Source organism: Delphinapterus leucas, chromosome 4, assembly GCF_059928025.1.
Source record: "Delphinapterus leucas isolate spDelLeu-1000000601 "Yukka" chromosome 4, BTC_Dleu_Yukka2, whole genome shotgun sequence".
Lineage (NCBI taxonomy): Eukaryota > Metazoa > Chordata > Mammalia > Artiodactyla > Monodontidae > Delphinapterus > Delphinapterus leucas.
The window spans coordinates 83,908,060-83,934,921 of record NC_143132.1 but is presented as its reverse complement, the minus strand read 5'-3'; the positions used below and the strand labels follow the sequence as shown (position 1 = coordinate 83,934,921).

At 38.3% G+C, this 26,862-nt stretch overlaps 1 protein-coding gene across 2 annotated transcripts in view; it reads right to left on the bottom strand.

Annotated features, from left to right (window-relative positions):
* MCF2L2 (MCF.2 cell line derived transforming sequence-like 2) overlaps nt 1-26,862 on the bottom strand; it is a 227,007-nt gene that overhangs the window by 173,575 nt on the left and 26,570 nt on the right. For both annotated transcript variants that reach the window (XM_022571165.2, XM_089910785.1), the window contains exon 3: nt 18,899-19,013. In XM_022571165.2, the coding sequence (XP_022426873.1) occupies nt 18,899-19,013 (115 nt within the window). The remainder of the gene's footprint in view (nt 1-18,898; nt 19,014-26,862) is intronic.

Sequence of the window (26,862 nt, the reverse complement as noted above, 5' to 3'; positions counted from 1 at the left end):
CCAGTTTTGTGGTTGATATGGTACATGTTTTCTTAATTAAGCTCTAATGTTAATATATTTTCTATGATTTGCCTTTTTCAGTAAGCTAGGTATAGAAAATATTTAATTAACTGAAATTTTACTTCATTGCCATAAGACTGAGTCAAATGTAGGGCGACCAACCATCCTGGTTTGTCCAGAATACTCTCCCCAATGTGGGTGGGCATCATCCAACCCACTGAGGGCCTGAATAGAACAAAAATTTGAAGGAAGAGGGGATTCATGCTCTCTCTCGGTCTGAGTGTTGAGCTGGGACATTGATCTTCTGCCCTCAGTGCTTCTGATTCTCAGGCCTTCAGACGAGGACTGAAATCTACAAAATTGACTCTTTGGCTTTTAGGCCTTCAAACTACACCACTGGCCTTCCTGGGTCTCCAGTCTGCAGAGGGCAGATTGTGAGACTTCTCACCTCCATAATTGGATATAAGCCAATGCATTATAATAAATCTATACCTATATCTATATCTACATCTATATCTATATATCAGGGTTCTCTAGAGAAACAGAACCAATAAGATATATATTGATATATATCAAAAAGAGATTTATTATAAGAATTGCTCATGCGGTTATAGAGACCAAAAAGTCCCATGATCTGCCATCTGCAAGCAAACGAACCAGAAATGCTAGTGGTATAACTCAATCCAAGTTCAAGGCCAGAGAACGGAGGAACTGATGATCTAAAGCCTGATCTGAGTCTGAAAGCCCAAAAACAAGGAGCACTGATATCCAGGGGCAAGAAAAGATGGATGTCCAAGCTCAAGTAGAGAGAGAATTCACCCTCACTCTGCCTTTTTATTCTATTCAGGCACTCAATGGATTGGATGATACCCACTCACATTGGGGAGGGCAATCTGCTTTACTCAGTTCATGAATTCAAATGTTAATCTCTTCCAGAAATATCTTCGTAGACACATCCAAAAATAATGTTTTACCAGCTAAATGGGCATCCCTTAGCCCAATCAGGTTGACTCATAAAATTAACCATAATATATATATATATATATATATATCTTATTGGTTCTGTTTCTCTGGAGAACACTGATTAATACATAGGGAGAGTCAAGAAAAGAGGGGATGGAGATAAAATCATTCCCAGAAAAGAAAAGTTCACCCTAAGTGCAAAGATACTGAAAAGAGTCCTCGTACCTCAGGGTACTGACTAGAGAAAGACTCAAAGAGGCAGTGTTGGAAAGACAAGCCTTCTGGGAGAGAAAAGGAAATGAAAGGAGAGGTGGTAACTGTGTGGTAAACACAAAAAGAACCAAGAGATAAAATTTAGCATCCTGCAAGACAAAAAAAAAAAAATCAAGGATACACACCCTTCCCCTTAACTTCCAAAAAAAGTTTTTTAAGTCCACCAATAAAAGAAACTATATTTAGCTATACTAACAAAAGATGGTGTTCTTGAACTAGGAATCTTATAAACCACCCCAAACCACCAAACCTGTTTAATAATTGCAAAGATGCAAGCAGTATTCATCTATATAAGTCTACTATAAAGGGGAAAAAAAGAGAATAAGAATCAAAACTTTTTAACTTCAAGAGAATGAGGAGACAAACCACAAAATTTTTTTAAAGAAAATATTTACAAAAGACATATTGGATAAAGAACCATTATCCAAAATACAAAGAACTTTTAAAATTTAACAATAAGAAAACAAACCACCCAATTAAAAACTGGGCAAAAACCCAAATCAGATACCTCACAAAAGAATATATTCAGGTGGAAAATAAGCATATGAAAAGATGTTTAACAACATATGTCATTAGGAAATTGCAAGTTAAAACTACAATGATATTCCACTGTACATCTATTAGAATGACCCAAATCCTAAATACTGACAATACCAAATTTTGGCAAGGATGTGGAGGAACAGGAACTCTCATTTATTGCTGGTGGGTATTCAAAGTGGTACAGTCACTTTGAAATACAATCTGGCAGTTTCTTACAAAACTAAACATACTCATATCATGTAATCCAACAAGTGTACTCCTTGGTATTTACCTAAATAAGTTGAAAACTTATGTCCACACAAAACCTCACATATGGATGTTTACTGCAGCTTTATTCATAATTGTCAAAACTTGGAAGCAACCAAGATTTCTTTCAGTAGGTGAATGGATAAACTGTAGTATATCCAAACAGCGAAACATTATTCAGTAATAAAAAGAAATGAGTTGTCAAGTCATGAAAAGACATGGAAGAAACTTAAATGCATATTACTAAGTGAAAGAAGTCAGTCTTAAAAGGCTACATACTGTATGATTACAACTACATAACATTGTGCACACTGCAAAACTATGGAGACAGTAAAAATCAGTGGTTGCTAGGGGTTGGGGGGTGGGAGCATGGGACGGATGAACAGGTGGAGCACAGAGGATTTTTAGGGCAGTGAAACTATTCTGTATGACACTATAATGGTGGATACATGTCAACATACATTTGTCCAAACCCAAAGTATGTAGAACACCAAGACTGAACCCTAATATACATTATGGACTCTGGGGGTTAATGATGTGTCAATGTAGGTTCATCAGTGGTAACAAATGTACCACTCTGGTGCTGGATGTTAATGGGGAGGTTGGGTGTGTGTGGGGGCAGGGAGTATATGGGAAATATCTGAAATTTCCACTCAATTTTGCTGTAAACTTAAAAAAAGTCTATTAAAAAACTTTTTAGATAATGAAAATTCCTTCAAAAAATTAGTCATTAAGCAGACAAAAAGCTGTAACAGCTCTCCAAACTGAATTACATGTCTATAAACAATCATGTAGGGGATGGGGCATAGGTGACACTTTAAATAAGAAACTCAAAAACCAAGAACAGAAATAGGACTTTTCTAATATGTAAAGAAACGAAGAAATAAAGTCAGAAAATTTTTCTGATTGAAGTCAGAAAAATAAAAGAAGACGCAAAATCATGAGAAATGGAGTCTAAATAACAAGATACCAAGCAATAACATATGTAAACAAAAGTTTAATAAGGGACAGTAAATAGCATAAAGAAAACAAACAAGTGAATGAAAATGAAAAAAAAAAAAGGAAACAATAACAAAGGTCAGAAAGAAAGTGGTGGAAACAGGCCAGACTGAAAAAGAAGCAACATATTTATAACTGGAGTCCATAAGACTAAAAGTAAAACAAAGGAACAGAAATAATACTTACAACTATAATACAAGAAAACTTTCCAAAAACAATAAATGACCTGATTCTACATAAACCTGAAAAGGACTAGCAGGCACCTGGGAAAACTGATCTGAAACAATTAACTCTGAGACATATCCTAGTAAAACTGTTAGGCTTAAAGTAAAAATTCTAAGCACCTCTAGGAAAAAGATCAAATAATTTACCAGGAGAAGAGAAACAGACAGGCACCATACTTTTCTAAAGTAGTACACAAATCATGGAGAGAATGGAACAACATTCTACAACAATTCATGAAGAAAATGTGTGAACCAAGAATTTTTTATCCTGACAAGCTGGCTTTCAAGTATTAAGGCAATAGAAAAACAGTTATAAACATGTAAAAAAAAACTCAGGGAATTCTGTATCTATAAGCCCCTTTTGAAGAATCTAGTAAGATTGTCCTTCATCCAATTAAGAGATAACTTGGGGAAACTGCAGCAAAGGGATTAATTTAACATATTTAATGGTAAGTCTAATACTAACCATGGTAGGAAAATAAGATATAGAAATAATCCAAGTTAAAAGATAGAAGGAAAAAGGAGAAGGGGAGAGAAAAGAATAAGTTCATTGATTGTTGTAATAAGCAACAGATGGGAATCAATGGATATTACTGAAAACTAAAAAACCAGATAGTAAATTGTTATATTTTAGAAAAGGGACTAAGGGCATTAAAAAGGCATAAATACAAGGACAAAAATCACAAATCTTTCTAAATATCAAAAGAAATTAAAAAATTAAAAAGGAAAGAAAACATATCATGTAGAGAAATACAGTAAATATAACATAATACACCTAGTAGTTATAACATGAAATATATGTTGCTATTTTATGGGGGTGGGACGAATTGGAAGATTGGGATTGACATATATACACTACTAGGTATAGAATAGATAACTAATGAAAACATACTGTTTACCACAGGTAACCCTACTCAATGATCTGTGGTGACCTAAATGGGAAGGAAATCTAAAAAAATGTGGATATATGTATACGTGTAACTGATTCACTTTGCTGTAGAGCAGAAACTAACACAGCATTGTAAAGGAACTATACTCTGATAAAAATTAATTTAAAAATAAATAATGACGAAATTGAGATCAAATATATTAGTCATATCAATAAATATGAACAGGCTTAATGCACTTAATATAAGAAAAAGATTTTCAATTTGACTTACAAAGTAAAAACCAACTATATACTATATCCAAGAAAAAGATCTAGAACAAAGTAATTCAGAAAGGCTAAAAATAAAGGAATTGGCAAAAGTGTACTAGGTAAATGGAAACAATAGCAAGGGGTTTCAGTCTTGGTATCAAAGTAGAATTTAAGCCATAAAGCATTAAACATCACAAGAAACACTTCTTAATGCTAAAAGTCACAATTCACAATGGAGATATAACAGTCATAAATATCTATGCTCCAAATACCCTAATAACCAGTTTTTTAAAGCAGAAACTACAGGAGATACAAGGAAACAGACAGAAATACGTTTTACATAGGAGATTTTAATACACCACTTTCAGTACAAGACAGAATAGACAACATATCAATAAGGTTATAGAATACCTAAAATATAATCAAAAAGGAAGAGCTAATTGAAATGTATTGGACTTTATCTCCTGATAATACAGGATTCATCTCCTTTTCAAGCACACATGGAACATCCACAAAAATTAGTCATGATATAGGGCTACAAAGAAAACACCTGAAATTTTAAAAACCTTCTATTAAACAAGTCTTCAGTCATGGGGAAATATAAAATATAATTAGAGAATTGCTAAAATACAGTGATAACGAAAATATTGGGGGTTGGCCAAAAAGTTCGTTCGGGTTTTTCTGTACGATCTTACAGCAAAACCCAAACGAACTTTTTGGCCAATGCAAAACTACATATCAGAATTTATGGGCTACATTCAAAGCAGTGATCAAGAAAATTCATAACACTCAAAAAATGAGAAAAAACTTTCAACTCAAAAAATGAGGAAAAAAAAAAGCAACCCAAAAGAAAGCACAACAAAGAAGATATTAAAGAGAAAGGCAGAGTGAATAAAGTAGAAAAGAGAAAAGCCAATTGATCTAATTAAAAAATCAGAATCCCATTGTTAATTTTTTATTTTTTATTTATTTATTTATTTTTATATCTAATAGGATTTTTTTTTTTTTTTTTTTTTTTTTGTGGTACGCGGGCCTCTCACTGTTGTGGCCTCTCCCATTGCGGAGCACAGGCTCCGGACGCGCAGGCTCAGCGGCCATGGCTCACGGGCCCAGCAGCTCACGGGCCCAGCGGCATGTGGGATCTTCCCGGACCGGGGCACGAACCCGCGTCCCCTGCATCGGCAGGAGGACTCTCAACCACTGCGCCACCAGGGGAGCCCTCTAATAGGATTTTTATTGTAGAAGACATTGCTAACAGCCTACCCAGTCACCATTGCCATTTCTCCATCCTTTTCAGAATCCCATTTTTTAAATAGATCTTTATTGGAGTATGATTGCTTCACAATACTGTGTTAGTCTCTGTCGTACAACAAAAGGAATCAGCCATATGCACACATACATCCCCACATCCCCTCCCCCACGAGCCTCCCTCCCACCCTCCCCATCCCACCTCTCTAGGTCATTGCAAAGCACTAAGCTGATCTCCCTGTGCTATGCTGCTGCTTCCCACTAGCTATTTTACATTCGGTAGTGTATATATGTCGATGCTACTCTTACTTCGCCCCAGCCTCCCCCTCCCCCATCCCCCGGGTCCTCAAGTCCATTCTCTATGTCTACCTCTTTATTCCTGCCCTGCAACTAGGTTCATCAGTACCATTTTTTTTTTTCAGATTCCATATATATGCTTTAGTATACAGTATTTGTTTTTCTCTTTCTGACTTACTTCACTCTGTATGACAGACTCTAGGTCCATCCACCTCACTACAAATAACTCAATTTCGTTTCTTTTTATGGCTGAGTAATATTCCATGGTATATATGTGCCACATCTTCTTTATCCATTCATCTGTCGATGGACATTTAAGTTGGTTCCATGTCTTGGCTATTGTAAATAGTGCTGCGATGAACATTGCGGTACATGTCTCTTTTTGAATTATGGTTTCCTCAGGGTATATGCCCAGTAGTGGAATTGCTGGGTCATATGGTAGTTCTATTTTTAGTTTTTTAAGGAACCTCCATACTGTTCTCCACAGCGGCTGTATCAATTTACATTCCCACCAACAGTGCAGGAGGGTTCCTTTTTCTCCACACCCTTTCCAGCATTTATTGTTTCTAGATTTTTTGATAATGGCCATTCTGACCGGTGTGAAGTGATACCTCACTGTAGTTTTCATTTACATTTCTCTAATAATTAGTGATGTTGAGCATCTTTTTATGTGCCTCTTGGCCATCTGTATGTCTTCTTCGGTGAAATGTCTATTTAGGTCTTCCACCCATTTTTTAATTGAATTGTTTGTTTTTTGAAATTGAGCTCCATGAGCTGTTTGTATATTTTGGAGATTAACCCTTTGTCTGTTGTTTCATTTGCAAATATTTTCTCCCATTCTGAGGGTTGTCTTTTGTCTTGTTTATGGTTTCCTTTGCTGTGCAAAAGCTTTGAAGTTTCATTAGGTCCCATTTGTTTATTTTTGTTTTTATTTCCATTACTCTAGGAGGTGGGTCAAAAAAGATCTTGCTGTGGTTTATGTCAACCACTGCGCCACCAGGGAAGCCCTGTGGTTTATGTCAAAGAATGTTTTTCCTATGTTTCCAGAATTCCATTTTTTAAATTAACAAAATAAATAAGCCACTAACTCACTTAATCAAGGGGTGGGGGGAAGGACAAAGCACAGATAAACTAAGAAATAGCAAAGGGAAAATAACCACTGAAACACAAGAAAATTTGTTTTAGTAAAATTACTTTGCATACGTCTATGCAAAGAAACTTAAAAACCAAGACAAAAATAGGTAATTTCCTAGGAAAATACAGTTTACCAAAATTGATCTCATTAGAAATGTAAAGCTTAAACAGACCAATGTCCATAGAGGAAATAAAGTTATCAAGGCCCAGATTCACAGGGGAATTTCACAGAGGAATTGACATCATCAATGACTGTATAAAGTCCCAATGCCACAAAAATAGTTTCCAAGCCTAAAAACTGAAAGAAAACTTCAAAATGCTATTTATGAAGCAAGTATGACAACGATACCTAAACCTAATTCAGTACCAGATAAAATTACCAGTTAATGGATATGATGGTAGAGCTATCCCATTTACAATAGCAACAAACATAAAATATTTAGGAATAAGCTTAACAATAAATATACAAAACTATGTCAGGAAAATTTTAAACACTCCTAAAAGACACAAAAGTAGATTTTAACACATGGAAAGACTTTTCTTTTTCTTGATAGGATGATTTTAACACCATATATATGTCACTTTTTCCTGAGTAAATTTATAAATTTAACAGTCTCAATGACAAGACCAAAAAGCTTTCTTTTTCTTTTTTTTTTTTTAAATGGAGATAGACATAGAAAGAAAACAAGAAAGAATAGTAGGAAAACATGAAAAAAGTAAGTAAAGCTTAAGGACCTGGGAGGGGAGGGGGAATTAATCCTAGAAGATATTAAACATATTTAACTCCTCATAATTAAAATAGTATATTACTCACTTATGAATAGGCAGACCAACTGGCTCTCAAATTACTGAAGTGAAGATGAGCTTTTAAAATTAATGGTGTTAGGATAACTGAATAGCCATTTGGGAAAAGATAAACTTAGATCTATACTTCATACCACACACAGAAATAAACACCAACTGTATCAGGGCTAACTGTAAAAAGTGAAATCATACTGTATTACAAGAAAGCTTGGGTGAATTCCTCTATAACCCAGGTATACAAAAGTTTTCTGACAATGACTGAAAATCCAGATGCAATGAAAGAAACACTGATATATTTGATGACATAAAAATTTCACATGGCAAAAAATATCCTAAGCAGAGTTAAAGGACAAATGAAAAACTGAGAGAAAATATATGGAACATACATCACAGATAAAGGGCTAATATCCCTAATCCATAAAGAATTCTTAAAAGTGACAGGAAAATAAAGATAGAAAACTCAATGGGAAAAAAGAGCAAAGACATGAACTGACAATTTATATATGTGTGTGTGTGTGTGTGTGTGTGTGTGTGTGTGTATTGTATATGATATATACCATATATACATATATTAAAATGTAAAGTGATAGATGAAAAATACAAAAGAAAGTTAAAGACACAGAGGAGAGATTCAGAAGATGTAATGTCCGTCTAATTTGAGTTCCAGAAGCAGAAAACAGAGTTGTAAGAAAGAAATAAGCAAAGAAATGACAGAAAAAAAAATTCTAAGCCTAAGAGAGACTTGACTCTTCTGTTCAAAGGCCCAGCAGAATGACAGAAAAAGTTTGAAATTTCAAACCTGCAAAACATAAAGAAAAAACCACAAAAGCTTCCTATGAGGAGAAAGAAGCAGCTTATCTATGAAGACTCAGATCCTTGTTACAAGGATCAACCTTTTATCAGTAACACTGAATGCCAGAAATCAACGGATGAATGTTATTTTACATAAATTCCATACTCAGACTGTCAGACAAGTGTGAGGTCAAAGTGAGCCATTTTCTGACATTCAAGATCTTGTAAGATTCACTTACCATACACCCTTTCTACAAAAGAAATAATTTGAAAGTTTTTTTTAATGAAAATGAAATCCCAAAAAGAATGAATGACCTTCCCAGAGACAGAATAAAAAGCAATCCCAGGCTGACAGCCTGTAGCAGGTGGTTTACACAGCAACCACCTTGAATTATAAGAGTAGCTCAGAAAGGCTCAAAAGAATTTGTCTAATGTATGCATTAGACAAATTCTATGATAAAGAATCCGTAAGATATTAATAATGCAATAGATATATGCCATTCTATAAACAAGAGAAAAAAAAGAAAGGCAATTAGAAATGCTAGGGGAAAAGGTATATAAAAAGTCATTGTCCGAGTCTGAAATGAATTAAATTGTGGCATGATTGTGAGCAACCCATGGAGTATGAGAAAAGAGAACCTATTTTACCTTAACATTTATAGCATTCTCCTTTGAGTGACACAGGTTTAATGACTTAGGATTACATCTCTCACTCTAGACGTCCAATTATATTACATATATAAATGCATTCTACTGATTTCTATTATTTAGGATCAACCTATAATCAAAGAAAAAAACATTTATAATAAGATGTAAAATATATTATAAATCTTAGTAATGGAAAGAAATTGGAATATAGGTAGAAGAACTTGAAGGATGAGAGTAAAGAAAGATATAAATGCACAGTAGTAAATCAACAAGTACAACTGGCCCTCCATATATGTAGGTTCCGCATCTGTGGATACAGAGGGCTGACTGTACTGTGCAATTTTGTATAAGGGATTTGAGCATGAGCAAATTTAGGTATCCTCAAGGGTCTTGGAACCAATCCCCTGTTTATACCAAGGGATGACCATATTGTCTACTATTTATTTTATTATTTATACTATTTACTTATTTACTAATTATTACATGACTTTTTACTATTTATTACTTACTATTTTAAGAAAGTCTGAAAATGATAGGGAAGGAGGATTCATAGTTAGTCCACAATATTAAACATTAAAGGACTCTAGGCATTATTTATTTATTTATTTTTTGCGGTACACGGGCCCCTCACTGTTGTGGCCTCTCCCATTGCGGAGCACAGGCGCCGGACGCGCAGGCTCAGCGGCCATGGCTCACGGGCCCAGCCGCTCCACGGCATGTGGGATCTTCCCAGACCAGGGCACGAACCCGTGTCCCCTGCATCGGCAGGCGGACTCTCAACCACTGCGCCACCAGGGAAGCCCTGACTGAATAATCTTTACAACTTAAGTGGGACGATAAACATTGCATTAAATTTTTTAAAATTTATTCATTTCATTTATTTTTGGCTGCACTGGGTCTTCGTTACTGCATATAGGCTTTTCTCTGGTTGTGGCAAGCAAGGGCTACTCTTCGTTGCGGTGCACAGGCTTCTCACTGCAGTGGCTTCTCTTGTTGTGGAGCACAGGCTCTAGGCGCATGGGTTTCAGTAGTTGTGGCACACGGGCTCAGTAGTTGTGGCTCGCAGGCTCTAGAGCGCAGACTCAGTAGTTGTGGCGCACGGGTTTAGTTGCTCCGCAGCATGTGGGATCTTCCTGGACCAGGGCTCGAACCCGTGTCCCCTGCATTGGCAGGCAGATTCTTAACCACTGTGCCACCAGGGAAGCCCAACTGCATTAAATTTAGTAATAATGTCCACTAAGTATTATCTGTCCGAATATTCTAACTTAAAAGTCATCATACTTTTTCTGTAAAGAACCAGAGTAAATATTTTAGCCTTTGCAGGCCATATGGTCTCTGCCTCAATTACTGAACTCTGCTGTGATAGCTCAACAGCAGAGCTACAACACTGAATCACTTTGCTGTACACCAGGAACTAACACAACATTGTAAATCAAGTATACTTCAATATAAAAAATAAAATAAAATAAAAATCTTTTCTCCACATCCTCACCAACACTTGTTATTTTTTTTGTATTTTTGATAATAGCCATTCTGATAGATGTGAGGTGATATCTCACTGTGGTTTTGATTTGCATTTCCCTTATGAGTAGTGATGTTGAGCATCTTTTCATGTGCCTGTTGGCCAACTGCTTATCTTCCCTGGAAAAATATCTATTCAGATCCTCTGCCCATTTTTTAACTAGGTTGTTTGTTTTTTGATGTTGAATTACATGAATTTTTTGTATATTTTGGAGAATTAACCCCTTATCAGATATATCATTTGCAAATATCTTCTTCCATTCAGTAGGTGGCCTTTTTGTTTTACTGATAGTTTCCTTTGCTGTGCAAAAGCTTTTTAGTTTGATGTAGTCCCAGTTGTTTATTTTTGCTTTTGTTTTCCTTGTCTATGTAGACATATCCAAAAAAATCTACAAAGACTATGTCGAAGAGCATACAGTCTATGTTTTCTTCTAGGAGATTTATGGTTTCAGGTCTTACATTTAAGTCTTTAATCCATTTTGAATTTATTTTGTGCATGTGTGTGAGAGAGTAGTCTAGCTTGATTCTTTTGCTTATAGCTATCCAGTTTTCCCAACACCACTTGTTCAAGAAGCTGTCTTTTCTCCACTGTATATTCTTGGCTGTTTCTCATAAATTAATTGCCCATATGACTGTGGGTTCATTTCTGGGCTCTCTATTCTGTTCCACTGACGTATGTATCTGTTTTTGTGCCAGTGCCATACTGTTTTGATTACTGTAGCTTTGTAGTATAGTTTTAAATCAGGGAGTGTGATCCTCCACCTTTGTTCTTCTTTCTTAAGATTGTTTTGGCTATTTGGGATCTGTTGTGTTTCCATACCAATTTTAGAATTATTTGTTCTAAACAAAATTGATGAACTTTTAGCCAGACTCATCAAGAAAAAAAGAGATGGTCTAAATTAATAAAATCAGAAATGAAAAAGAAGTTACAACAGATACCACAGAAATACAAATTATCATAAGAGATTACTATAAACAATTATATGCCAATAAGATGGACAACCTAGAAGAAATGGACAAATTCCTAGAACTGTACAGTCTTCCAAGACTGAACAATGAAGAATACAAAGTACAAACAGACAAATTACCAGTAAAAAAAAAAACTGAATCAGTAATAAGAAAAACTCCCGAAACAACAAAGTCCAGGACCAGATCATTTCACAGGTGAATTCTACCAAACATTTAAAGAAGAGTTAACACCTATCCTTCTCAAACCATTCCAAAAATATTGCAGAGGAAGGAATACTTCCTAACTCATTGTATGAGGCCAGCATCACCCTGATACCAAAACGAGACAGAAATGTCACCAAAAAAGAAAACTACAGGCTAATATCTCTGATGAACATAGATGCAAAAATCATCAACAAAATATTAGCAAACCAAATTCAAGAACACGTTAAAAGGGTCATACACCATGATCAAGTGGGATTTACCCCATGGATGCAAGGATGATTCAATATCCAGAAATCAATCAATGTAATACACCACGTTAACAAATTAAAGAAGGAAAATCATATGATCATCTCAATAGATGCAGAAAAAGCTTTTGACAAAATTCAACATCCATTTATGACTAAAAAACTCTCAACAAAGCGGGTATAGAGGGAACACACTTCAACATAATAAAGCCCACAGCTAACTAAAAGTAGAGTTACCATATGATCCTGCAATCCCACTCCTGGGCATATATCCAGACAAAACTCTAATTCAAAAAGATGCATGCACCCCAATGTTCATTACAGCACTATTTACAATAGCCAAGACATGGAACCAACCTAAATTTCCATCAACAGATGAATGAATAAAGAAGATGTGGTGTATATATATATATATATATATATATATATATATATATATATATATATAATGGAATATTACTCAGCCATGAAAAAGAATGAAATAATGCCATTTGTAGCTACATGGATGGATTTAGAGATTATCATACTAAGTGATGTAAGTCAGACAGAGAAAGGCAAATATTATATGATATCACTTATATGTGGAATATTAAAAAAGGATACAAATGAACTTGTTTACAAAACAGGAATAGATCCACAGACATACAAAACAAACTTATGGTTACCAAAGGGGAAAGGGGGGGGAGGGATAAATTAGGAGTTTGGGAGTAACATGTACACACTACTATATACAAAACAGATAACCAACAAGCGCTTACTGTATAGCACAGAGAACTACACTCAATATTTTGTAATAACCTATGAGGGAAAAGAATCTGAAAAAGAATAGATATATATATGTATAACTGAATCACTTTGCTGTACACCTGAAACTAACACAACATTGTAAATCAACTACACTTCAATTAAAAAATAAATATAAAAAAATAAATAAAGCCACAGCTAACATCATACTCAATGGTAAAAAGCTGAAGGCATTTCCTTCTAAGATCAGGAACAAGATAAGGATGCCCACTCTTGCCACTTTTATTCAACATAATATTGGAAGTCCTAGCCCCAGCAATCAAACAAGAAAAAAAAATTAAAGGAATCAAAATTGGAAAGGAAAAAGTAAAACTCTCACTGTTTGCAGATGACATGATACTATACACAGAAAATCTAAAGATGCCACCAGAAAACTACTAGGGCTCATCGATGAATTCAGTAAAGTTGCAGGATATGAAATTAGTATACAGAAATCTGTCGCATTTCTATACACTAACATAAACTATCAGAAATAGAAATTAAGATAACAATCCCATTTACAATTGCATCAAAAAGAATAAAATACCTAGGAATAAATCTAACTAAGGTGGTAAAAGGCCTGTACTCAGAAAACTATTGATATGACACTGATGAAAGAAATTGAAGATGACACAAACAAATGGAAATATATACCATGTTCATGGATTAGAAGAATTAGTATTGTTAAAATGACCATACTACCCAAGGCAATCTACAGATTCAATACAATCCCTATCAAAATACCAATGGCATTTTTCACAGAACTAGAGCAATTATCTTGTTTGTAATTGATAATACCATTGAGTAAGAACAAATTTCAGATATTTACAATCATTAGCACTGTTAAATTCAAGCAAGAGGCTGTGTTTTGAATGTCTAAAGAAACCTGAATTATCAGAAAAGGGAAAGTGAGCTCCTCTCTGTACAGGATAGATAGCACAAAGGCAGGATACAGCATGGGTATTCTAAAACAATCACTTCAACAAATGAACAAAGAAAAGCTGTTGTATACACACTAGGTCATTCTACTGGGGAGAAACAATGTCAGACACCCTGGCTCTTACATAGCAAAGACCAGCAATCTGGCATATTAAATTTTTTTCTGGCTTCTAATATAGTCCATTCAAATTCTCCTGGTATATAAGACTTACTTGCCATTGTCACCATTTATTCATAATAAATCCATGGGGTGCTCTCTAATTTTGAGCCTCAGTTGGGTGCCTAAGGTCTGGTCTCCGAAGGTATCCTTCCTGAGAGCTGTGAAGCAAATCCATCCACCTTGGGCAAGACAGCAGCCCAATAAGACTCCCCACTCTGAACCTCTATCCTTAGAAGTCAAATGAATGATTCCATTTTCCTGATTTGGGGGAGCAATTCCATAGCCAGTCCAGGAAATAACATACCTTATCCTAACTACTCAATCATAGCAGCACCTTTCCTATTAATACTATTCAAAGCCACTTAAAAACAGGGGCTTTTCCACTGTCTTCATAATAGTAAAAGGCCCAGATCGAACTCACTTCTCTGGCGAGGCTGGTTTCTAAAGCTGCCGGGTTGCTATAATCCCATTCAGTCTTTCAATACAAACGAGCAAGTCATTATAATTCACAGGTCAAATAATAACACTGTCCTCCTTCCCTCTCTTCCTAAAGTAGAAATGCCCGACAGCATTCTATCAGACAGTGTATTGTAAAAGAGGTACAACTCTTCTCAAAGAATATTCATCAGGCTTTATGGGAGGAAAAGGGACATGAATTCTTCAAACTTAAATAGGCCTTTATGGGAGGAAACTTCAAACTTAAATAGGTCTTTATGGGAGGAAAAGGGACAAGAATTCTTCAAACCTAAATAGGTCTCTGGACAGATTCATTATAGAAAAAGACCTTCAGAAATAGTAAATAATCATAAAATTCACAGTTATGAAATATAGTTCTTGTTACCATCTAATAAAAGTACTTTCTCCAATCCCTCTCAGATAATGAACTCAGAACTATAAGTAAAACAAAGAAACTGAATAGAGAAATAGGGTAATAAAAATGCATGCTTAGGGCTTCCCTGGTGGCGCAGTGGTTGAGAGTCTGCCTGCCGATGCAGGGGACACGGGTTCATGCCCCGGTCTGGGAAGATCCCACAAGCCGCGGAGTGGCTGGGCCCGTGAGCCATGGCCACTGAGCCTGAGCGTCCGGAGCCTGTGCTCCGCAACGGGGGAGGCCACAACAGTGAGAGGCCCGCGTACCGCAAAAAAAACAAAAAAAAAGCATGCTTAGTTATACAAATATTGATTTTTCAAAAAACAACTGTGATTTAAAAATAGTTGGCCATCTCTGTGGCTCAGAATATTTCACTAATGCCTTTTCAAGCCACTCAGCTACAGTCTGTAGCCACTGGAGACAGCTTTCAAATGAGACCTCAATTCCATGTGCCCAGACATGTAAAAGCAAAAAGATCTGACTGTGAACACAATTCCTAAAGCTGAGGATCATCATTAGTTCCTCATTCTCCCTCTTCCCTCACAACCACCAGTCCTCAGTGCCTGTCCTTCCTGTCCATCCCCTTCTGTCCAGTCCTCCTGCCATCATGCAGCTCCCTCCCTCCTCACTTTGCACCTATCCCAGGACGGAAGCCCTTAATTGGTCTCCCTGCCCCCTTTCCCCCACCACCTGTGATCCATCCTGCACACCACCACCAAATTAATCTGATTGCCATTTTCCTCCTCAGAACCTCCAACGGCCTGGTTCTGCTCACTGTGCGTAAACTCCTTAACTTGGTGGAAAACGCCTTGCCCAGTCTGTTCCCCACTGTCTATCCAGGTCTCATTTCTCACTACTATCCAAAAAGGATTTTCACTCTGCTCTGGGCAACCTGGATAGTCTGTAATTCCCCAAACAAGCTCTATTTAAAACTTCAAAATCCAGCAGTGGAGTGGGGGTTGGAAATAGAAGCCAAGTCATTTGCTCCAGACACAGCTGGGGAGCATAGAATCTGGATTTCAATCCAGTTTGGCCTGTGTCCAAAGCTCTTAAACACCATCCCGTTCTCTCTCTCTCTCTGAAATGTTCCTCTCCGATCTACCTGTGGAAATCTTATCCATCCTTTAAGCCCACTTCATTCTTGAAGCTTTCCTTGTTTTTTCCTGTCTGAAGTGACTTTTCTCTCTTCCGAGCTCCTATAGCAGTTTCTTTGCATATTTCACAAAATATCATGACAACAGAGTCCTGTGATGAATCTCTTGAGATCCAAGATATTGTCTTATGGTCTTTTTGGTCCTTTATGACACCTAACCTAGATCCCTACACACTGATGGCACTCAGCAAAGATCTGATAAAAAATGAGCTACCGTGGGAAGCCTTACGGCACTCACCCAACCCAGCCACAATGAGAGATCTTTATTCATTTCAGGCATCGAGCTTTCCTTTCCCTGCCCTGAGTAACCTGCCATTCTCCTCTTCTAGTGTGTCAATTCTTCCTTGTTGTTGTAGGTCATTCCACCTGCCTATAAAACATTGTGCAATCTGGGAAAAGCTCTGGTGCCTGGTTACCACTGTAACATTTAGAAAGATGCAAATTGTGATGAATAGGAATCATAAAAGGAACAGGAGTGGTTTCATTCTTTGGAAACTGAAATGCAAACTGGGAAGCAAAGTTTAGGTCAAATTCTCCTTTCAGACCTTCCTACCTGTTGTCTCTGTTTTATGTTGAAAGTAACAAGGGGTGGGGCAGTGAGCAAGTAGGAGCAAATGCCCGGAAGAGGAAAGAGGAATAACTGGTCAGACAACTACTCTTTCTCAAGAGACAAACTGCACTCTAGGAAAGGAAAATACTCCCTAGTTCACAAGAAATTATACAAGAAGCATAGAGCAGAAAAGGGAAAACAGGCCTAAACAGTAGCCTCTTGATTTTTCTTATCTTTTTTGCCTGTGAGATAGGGTTTCTACCCCTTGATGCTTCTCTCTACACTGGGTCACATGGCACTCAATGTCCAGTCCTTAGCGTGACTCAGAAAAGGCTGCACGGACAAGATGAAAATGACACTTTTCATTTAGCACATGACTGCATCCGGGGATTCAGTAAAATTAGACAGTGAGTTTAAAACAAATATAATGAGAATGGGGAGAAGGCACTTCCACCCATTACCCACCTCCCTGCTCACCCTCTTCCTTGCTGCTCCTCACAGAAGGACAGGTCAATGTTTTGGTAGGCAATTGAGCCAAAGAGGGAGACCAAGTTCAACTCCCTATAACCCTGGGAGGAAAAGGCAGGAGTGAGGAGTGGGGTTCCCCTCTCTCTGGCAGCGTCCCGCTTCTCACCCTATAACAAATACGCTTTGACTGAGATGAATTATATCAGAACTGGAAATTCCACCAACATCACTTCTTGAGAACCTACTATGTGCTGGGCTAGGAATTAAAAAAAAGAAAATAAGGGGGGAAAAAAGCATTGGCCCCTACTCTTCACTAGTTCACAGTCTAATGGAAGACGCAGAAATAATTTCCATATACTGTGGCATTATACAAGGGGTACACTCTGGGTTCTGTGGAAATAAAGAGTCTGTGAGAGCAGAACTGGGGTCAGGGCAAGTTTCCTTGAAGAAATGAGGTCAGACTAAGGGCTGATGATGGTGCAGGAATTAGCCAGGCCTAGAAGGGTGGCAAAGGCATTCCTGTAGACAGAACCATGTAAGCAAAACCCAGAGATATACAGCATCCTTCCCTCTAAACCAACAAAGCCCAAATCCTCTCGTGTCTGCATAATACATACAATATTCCGGGATCAGAGGCAGAAAACAGGGGAAATGGTGAAATGTAAGTACTGAATTTTGAAGAAGTACATTAAAAATAAATCCATAGCTTTCTCTGACGAAGAAGTAAGAAGGGTAAAAAAATAAATAAATAAAAACAAAAAACCAAAAAAGAGTGGGTTTGGTTAAAGCAAACTAATCAACTTCCTAATCTCTGCAGGTGGGATCAGACTCCAGGTGGCCTTTCAATCACAGAGCAGGTGTTTACCTCTAAATCATATAAGGCAGATGGAAAGCAAGCAAAACAGCACACCTCTGGCTGTTGTGTATACTCCTAACCACAAAACAGTTAAGTAACAGACGGTATCCTAAGCAATACAGACCCATGGAGGGTAGGGCCTTTCCTGGCCAAGTCTGCTTTCTGGGAGAATTGGGTTTGGACCCCACACCCAGCTCCATCTATGTCTATAAAATGTTTGTCCCCAGTATGAACTCTGTACCACACTCCATCCCTTGGAGATCTGGCTATTTATTGACTTAAGTGGCATAAATATGTGAGATCTGGGCCAGAGAGGTGGAAGTAGCAGATGCCCAAAAACATCTCTGTTTTGGTCTCAGCTTTAGGCACAGTTTTTATTCCTGGACTTTTAGTTTCCTTGCTCTGTGACTTAGTTTCTTCATCTGACAATGACAACTATAAAATCTACTCCTGAATTCCTTATTTGAGGGAGATAAATTCAATAACTCCTAACATGGCTTGACCTCCCTGAGCAACGGCCAGGTGTCTGAGACGACAGGCCCCAGGAAGCCAGAATCACCTTAATCTAGAGCAATGAACCTGAAGGAACAAGAGCAGCATTAGCGATTCAATCAATTTTTCATTCACTCAACAATGTTTATTAAGTACTGCATATGTGCACACCATAAGCAAAACCGATATTCGTGTAACTTTGTTTTCTAGTCTCTTTCCACGTCCCTTGTCTGTGACTGATGGATAAGCAAAACTGGCTAAGTTATATGCCAGTGTGAGCTCTGCTCAGGGAAGATTCCATCTCACCCCAGCCCTTCCACATGGGAAATTCAGGACAAAGCCAGTGACGAGGAAGGCAGCAGAGCACTGTGTTCAGCTCACCTGGGGACGCTGGTGAGGTAGGTCATGACATTCAGAAAGTCCTCATCTGGGATGTGTTTAAACCCCACAAACTCTGGAAAAGTGATGATGGGGGCACCATCTTTCCCTCGGCCTCCTGCAACAAAAACAGGTGGTCAAGATGTTAGCAAAATGTTTCACATCACACCTCTGCAGGTAAGGGACTTCAATTAATATCGAGATGTGCATTGGCCACCCCCTTTTCTGTCTATATTATTTCAGAGCAGAATGCGGGAAGGTTGACACTGAGCTATTTCGAACAAGTCTCTCTCCTTCATGCTTGCTCAGGGTGTTGTGAGAATTCAGTTTTTGAATCCTTTGAAGATAGTTACTGTATAAAAGATAACACTGATTTAAATATTTTTAGCATAGGTAGAATAGTAAATAATGCCAACACAAATACCTAATATTGCTCTTTATTTTTGTAGTTAGTAAATATCAAAGGTGAAAGAGCATGGTGGTTAAGAGAGCTGGCTCTAAGGAATTCCCTGGCGGTCCAGTAGTTAGGACTCTGCACTTCCACTGCAGGGGACAAAGGTTCACTCCCTGGTCAGGGAACTAAGATCCTGCATGCAGCACGGCATGGCCAAAACAAAAAACAAAAAACAGAGAGAGAGAGAGTTGGCTCTAAAATCAGACAGGCTTGTTCAAATTCTGCTTTACCACTTAATCTCTATGTGATTTTAAGCAAGACACTTAAATACAAGTTTCCTTATATATACATATGTATCTATGTCATAGGCATATTACCTGTACCTACTTCAAAAGGTACTGTGAGGATTAAGTGAGAACATATATGAAAAGCACTTTAGCAGAGTGTTTATTATTATATAAGTGCTCAATAAATGGTAACCATTATTACGGTTATTATTCTTACAAGGGAATATAAGACATCCCTGTGAGAACAAAAGTATAAAATTAATATTCAAATATTTAAGTCATTGGAGCAGAGGCCACCAGATTAAATTAAACAGATTATATTTCTCAATCTCTTTGCCCCTAGATGTACCCACATGACTATGTTCCAGCCCCATGGTTCCCAAACAGGGAACCACAGTGAACTCACAAAACCACCATGAATATTTTAAATTTGGGGGAAAAACAGCAATAATTGGCATCTGTCAGATGCCTTGCTTGCTACTAGCTTGAGGTAGTTCGGAATTTCAATATTAAACTGTGCGGTATTCTTTTGAATGGCATTGCATCTTTGGGAAGTTGGGGGTTTGGTGGCTGCTGGGATAAAAAGCAAGTGCAGGGCTTCCCTGGTGGCGCAGTGGTTAAGAATCCGCCTGCCAATGCAGGGGACACGGGTTCGAGCCCTGGTCTGGGAAGATCCCACATGCCACGGAGCAACTAAGCCTGTCCGCCACAACTACTGAGCCTGCGCTCTAAAGCCCGTGAGCCACAACTACTGAGCCCGTGTGCTACAACTACTGAAGCCTGAGCGCCTAGAGCACATGCTCCACAACAAGAGAAGCCACCGCAATGAGAAGCCTGCGCACGGCAACAAAGAGTAGCCCCCGCTCGCCACAACTATAGAAGGCCCACACACAGCAACAAAGACCCAATGCAGCCAAAAATAAATAAATTTTTAAAAATTTTAATTAAAAAAAAACAGCAAGTGCAGTATGAAAATCAATGTGGAACAGGAAATGCAGGTGGTGATGTCTAGACTGATTCCAAGGTTTGAGATAATTGTGGTTCTCTAAGAATGAAAGTTAAATATTACTTTTTCTTTCAACTGTGTGTATTTATTTTTTCAAACAGCTACTAAGTTGTCAGGACATATAGACTTAAGTTGTTTTGACTGTTAGGTATTGCTTTTGGCCAAAAAGGGCCATGAAAAAATGACTGAGCTGCTAAGGCACGGAGGACTAAGAAAGTTGGAGCGCTTGTGCACTAGGCAGAGGGACATGAGCTGAAGTGCTGGGAGCACCTTCCAGGCTATGCCCGTGGAGGGAGGCTACTTTCAGTGGAACACGGCTCCCAAGTGAAGTTAACTACAAATGACCACACGTATTCCACGTATCTAACGAAAGAGGCATCAGTGCAGGGTGTGGTTTAATGAGGACTGCATGATTACTGAGGGTGTGAGATCAATGAAGAAACTATGGAAAAGGGAGACTCAGAGAAGCAAAGGCAGGCAGCTATCCTAAGGAGAGAGGGTCCTGGCCCACAACCTCGAGTATCCAGGCCATGTCTCCAGTCTACCTGATGACACCGCCATTAGGATCATCCAATCCACTCTGCTGCTCTGAGTCCACACCTGGTATCTTCTGCTTATACTCTGCTGTTCCATGTAAATTTGTTTCAAGGGAGAGAATGCGCTACTGAGCAAACACGAATATTTGTATCATGTAAAGAGTAAGTCAGCATTGTGGTTTTTCTACACAAGTCTCTTATAAGTATTGTTAATGTGAGTCTTGGGCTTTCAGAGACCCATCACTGTGATATTTGTCTGGATGACCATTCATTCTTCTCCAGGAAATGCCTCTTAAATCCTGTATACTTATTTTAAATTTAAAAAAAGATACCTGCAGATTAGTTGTTTGACAAGATTGAGTTGCCTCGTTATGTTGACTGAAAACAATTTAGATCAGGATACTATCAGTTTTCAACTAATAAATATTCCTCTTTCTAGTTTCACAATCATAGGAAGCTTCAGAGAAATGTGAATTAAGAAAAGTTACATCTCGGGTAAGGCTAAATTTAGATGCATTGTAACACTGTACTAAATTGTACAAACAATATTTGCCGAGAGAATGGCTAAAATATTTCAAGGAACCAAAACACTGTAAAATATTCATAAGGATATGATTATACCATTTCATGATTTAACCTTTTCATTAACTATAATGAAAGGTATTCACGCCTAAATGGAGAAAGATGGGTAGTTTTCTCATATCTTGGTTAATACTGATACTGAACACCAGAGAGGCCCGAGGTTAACTGGGGACACCACGTGCTGTTGAACTTTAGTCTGTTAGTCTTAGAGACAGAAGCACCAAGGAAACAAAGCTGAGCCTCCATCCACAACAAGGCATTCAGTGCCACCTTGCGAGGAAACGTGGAAATGCAAAAGGAAGAAAGATTGTGCAAAGAAGCCCTATTCAAGGAAGGTAAAGAAAACCAGACTCCTTGGAACTAAGTATTGTACAGTGGTGACTTAATAAAATAAACATCACTCCTCCTGGTATTATTTCTACCTATACATTAAATGCTAGCTTTACTGCAGAAAACACTAGCAAGTGCTTGGGGTACATAAGACCATTCCCATAAGGATCTGAGTGTTGGCTGGCATAAAGACTTGCATCATTTAGAGGAGAATTTGGAACACTGGGAAATCCTATAGGAAGATGGTGAAGAGCAACAATGGGAGAGAGAGTGAAGTGGTTACTGCTATTTGCCTCCCAGTGTCTATTTTCCCTTTCTCTTCCCCAAAAGAACTGACTTTAGCTGGGAAAATGGGAGCACCACTCACTGGGAGGCACCTGAAATCTCAGGGCCTGGGATACTAAATAATCTGACCTATGTAATAAAGAATTGTCTCACATCTTGTTTGATTTCCAAATGTCTTACCAGAAACTCAGTATGTTAAAAAATACATTTATATATCTGATCCTAGACTCTTTGTTTTACATACAATCATAAAGTGTTTAAAAATATTTTTCCAGTTTTATTGAGATATAATTGACATACAACATTGTATTGGTCTAAGGTGTACAAAATTGATTTCAGTTATTAACATCCATCACCTCACACAGTTACAATTTTTTTTCTTGTGGTGAAAACTTTTAAGATCTACTCTCTTGGCAATTTTCAAATATACAGTATTATTAACTACAGTCACCATGCTATACATTATATCCCCAGAACTTATTTATTTTATATCTGGGAGTCTGTACCTTTTAACCACCTTTACCCATTTTCCCCACTCCACACCCACCTTTGATAACCACCAACCTGTTCTCTCCTCCTATGAGCTCAGTTTTTAGGTTCCACATCTAGGTAAGATCATAAAGTATTTGTCTTTCTCTGTCTGACATTTCCCGTAGCATAATGCCCTCAAGGTCCACCCATGCTGTCACAAATCATAAAATATTTTTAAAGTGTTTCAAAATATACTGAATTTTCCAGAAACTGCAACAACCCTATAAATTGACGGAAGATAATACTTTACCACCTTGTTCAGAACTTTGTCAACAACTGTTCACTATTTTAGAAAACTACTACAGTAAGCCCACTCAGGATGTCTGGTCACCCATACCACATCCCAGCATTTGTACCTGCTACATTCATGGTGACTCCATGTACAGGGGCAAGCACCTGACTACTTCATTATTTTTTCTAGAATAGCTGGAAATACATATCGAAATACATATTATTTTACTATTGTTTCCTTTTCTTTCTCCTTCACATTACAACTCTCCTTTCCATTTAATTTTTTAATTTTTTTAAATATATGCATAAATAAGTAGGGGGTGGCTGTTCACCCTCTGGGCACACAGCTAAACTATATTTCCCAGCTTCCTTTGCAGTTAAGTGTATCCACATGACTGAGCTGGGTTCAAGTCAATGGAATGTGGTGCGTACTCTTACTGAGCCGAGGCTTTTAAGAAGTGGTATGCTGTCTTTCCCTGTCTGCTTCCTGGATGCAGCTAATAAGAAAGACACAAAATGGATAATATCAGTAAGAGTCACAAAGTGAAAGGAGGCTTCATTCATGAACGTGAAGAAAAGTTGTCTGCTGACCATACATACATGCTGAACATACATACATGCTGAACATACATGCTGGACTGTTTTCAAGAGTAAGAACTAAATTTCTACTGTGTTCATTTGAGCCACTATACATACACTTCGGAGTCTATTTGTTATAGCTCTTTATCCCACCCTAACTAACGCAGATTACTACAGTATCTATACATTTCATTCCAGGATGGTGAGGGGCAATACAAATTATTTGTTATAAAAAAAGAGGCATTTGGGACTTCCCTGGTGGCGCAGTGGTTAAGAATCCGCCTGCCAATGCAGGGGACACAGGTTCGATCCCTGCTCCAGGAAGATACCACATGCTGCGGAGCAACTAAGCCCGTGCGCCACAACTACTGAGCCTGTGCTCTAGAGCCCATGAGCCACAACTATTGAAGCCCACGTGCCACAACTACTGAAGCCCGCGCGGACCTAGAGCCCATGCTCCGCAACAAAAGAAGCTACCGCAATGAGAAGCCTGTGCACCGCAACAAAGAGTAGCCCCCGCTGGTCACAACTAGGGAAAGCCCACACAGCAACGAAGACCCAATGCAGCCAAAAATAAATAAATAAATTTATTTTAAAAATTTTTTAAAAAGAGGCATTTGGTCCAATGTGACTGAGAATCATTTCTGTAGCCTGCACTTCCCAATACAATAGCCACTAGACACATGTGGCTGCTGAGCCCTTGACATGTGACCAGTCCAAACTGAGGTGTGCTGTAAGTGGGAAATACAAACTATCAACAGATTTCTAAGACTTAGTACAAAAAAGTAAAATACCTTATTAATAATTTTGAATACTGATCATATGTTGGAACAATATTTTAGCTATACCAGGTTAAGTAAAATTATTAAAATTGTTTTCCTAAAAAAGATAAATAAATAAAAGAATCATGAGTCAGGGGGCTGGGAATTTGTTGTAACCGACATCAGCCTAACCTAAAAAACACATTATTGAAGTGTGTAAGCCTTCAGAGAATGCTTCCTCCTGCTATTATTTTAAAAGGGATTAAAATTATTGTGAAGAAAAACTAAATATGGAAATGAGTAAGGAACAATATAAACTGGCCATAGATAACTTCTGCTAATGTTGGGTATATGTTATATATGTCCAGTAATTTTTCATTATATGTGCATATAATGATGCATTCTATAATCCCACATCTGCCTCTTTATCCTACTTATTCTTTCCTAATGTAATTAAATAATTTTGAAAACATTAAATAAATGTTTAATGCTCAAAAAATTAAATAAATAAATAAATAAAATTAATTTCCTGTGTTCCTTTTTGCCTCCTTAATATGGTTACCACAAAATTTAAAAGTACATATGTGGGGGCTTCCCTGGTGGTGCAGTGGTTGAGAGTCCGCCTGCCGATGCAGGGGACACGGGTTCGTGCCCCGGTCCGGGAAGATCCCACATGCCACGGAGCGGCTGGGCCCGTGAGCCATGGCCGCTGAGCCTGCGCGTCCGGAGCCTGTGCTCCGCAACAGGAGAGGCCACAACAGTGAGAGGCCCGCGTACCGCAAAAAAAAAAAAAAAAGTACATATGTGGGTCACATTATATTTCTATTAAACAGCACTGCTCTAGACCTTCTAGCAGTGGTTCTCATTTCCCAGGTGCTAAGTTACTAGCTCCATCCCTCACTTAGCAGGTTCCAGTCTTTTTTGTTGATGGTTGTTCAGCGGTTAGCTGTGATTTTGGTGTTTTGGTTAGCTGTGATTTTGGTGTTTTCATGAGAGGAGGTGAGCTCAAGTCTGTCATCTCTGACTTAGATACCGGTTTTAACTCTGCTCACTTCCTTGGTTTGACATTCTCCATTGTTTCAGGTGAGAACTGCCCACGTGCCCCCAGGAACTCCACCTCTACCAAATCTGGGCTCCATTGTTGTGCAAATGCTGGCAGATGTCGGACTCCACAAGCCTAAGAGTACTTCATGCCTTCATTATTAATTATTTCTAAAAGGATTAAAGGTGTTGAGAGAGAGAGAGTCAGAGACAGAGAGAGAGAGACAGAAAGAGAGAGAAATTCAGGCAGTAATTCCAAGAGGGAAAATAACTATTAAAAGAAAAATAAAAGGATGATTCCTCATAATTAAAGGAAAGGCATTATGGCAGACACTGGTAAACGGCTAATTTATTCCCAACCTCCCTCTTCCCTGACCACCTTCTACTGTGGTGGCTAAAAAGCTAAACGTTTGCCTTCTCAGACTCCCTTGCTGCTAGGAATGGCTACATCACATAGTTCTGGAATGAGACATAAGCAGAAGTCTACCAAGAACTTCTAGGAAAGTTATTGCTCTCTTGGCAAAAGGAACAGAAGAAACCATCACTGCTCCTTTTCCTTCTTCCTGCTTTGGACACAGGCTTGATGTCTGGAGCTGTAGTAACCATCTTGGGGTCAAGACTTTAAAAACAAGGGAAACATCAAGAGAATCACAAAGATGCCAGCCTAAATGTTGTTGAGCCACTCATCAAATACCAAGAATTTCTACCTCCAGACCTCTTGTTATATACTTTAAAAAACAAACAGACATGTCCTATAGGCTAAGTTCTCTTGTAGCCAGATACTATGCTAAGCACTATCCTTAAAACAACCCACTTTACAGATGAGAAACCCTGTTCAGAGCAACCTACTAATTGTGTTGAAATATGAACCTAGATGGTCTGAGTCCAAAGCCTAGAGTGTTTGCATCACACTAACCTGATTATATTCTCTTGTTTCCTAGCTAAGCCATGAACTTAGAAATATCCCAAGTTCATTGGGAACATGCAAGTTGTCTTCCAAGGTCAGAGCCACCAGATACCCTAGCCCTGGTCACTATCCAATTCCTGCTGATGGCCCTGCTCACTGGCCTCGCCATCCAGAGGCTTCAAACCATCTGGCCACAAATCTGGGTCAGGCATCATGCAATGAGCCCTGTTCTTCCACCAGCCAGGGGAGCACACTCACAAAACACAGCAGGCCAGGCACCTGGGGCTTCACTGAGAAAAAGGTTCCATCCTCTCTTTCCCAGCATGCCTGGCTGATGGGGCCTCTGGCTCTCTCCAGATCTCAGTGGAATCTATAGAAAAGTCTGCAGCTGGAACATCTTCACCCTGCTTGTCTGAATCAGGACAAGGAAAACGGCTGTGACTCAGAGCAGATGCCACAGCTGGACTGCCACAGCCATGGGAAAAGACCTAATTGCA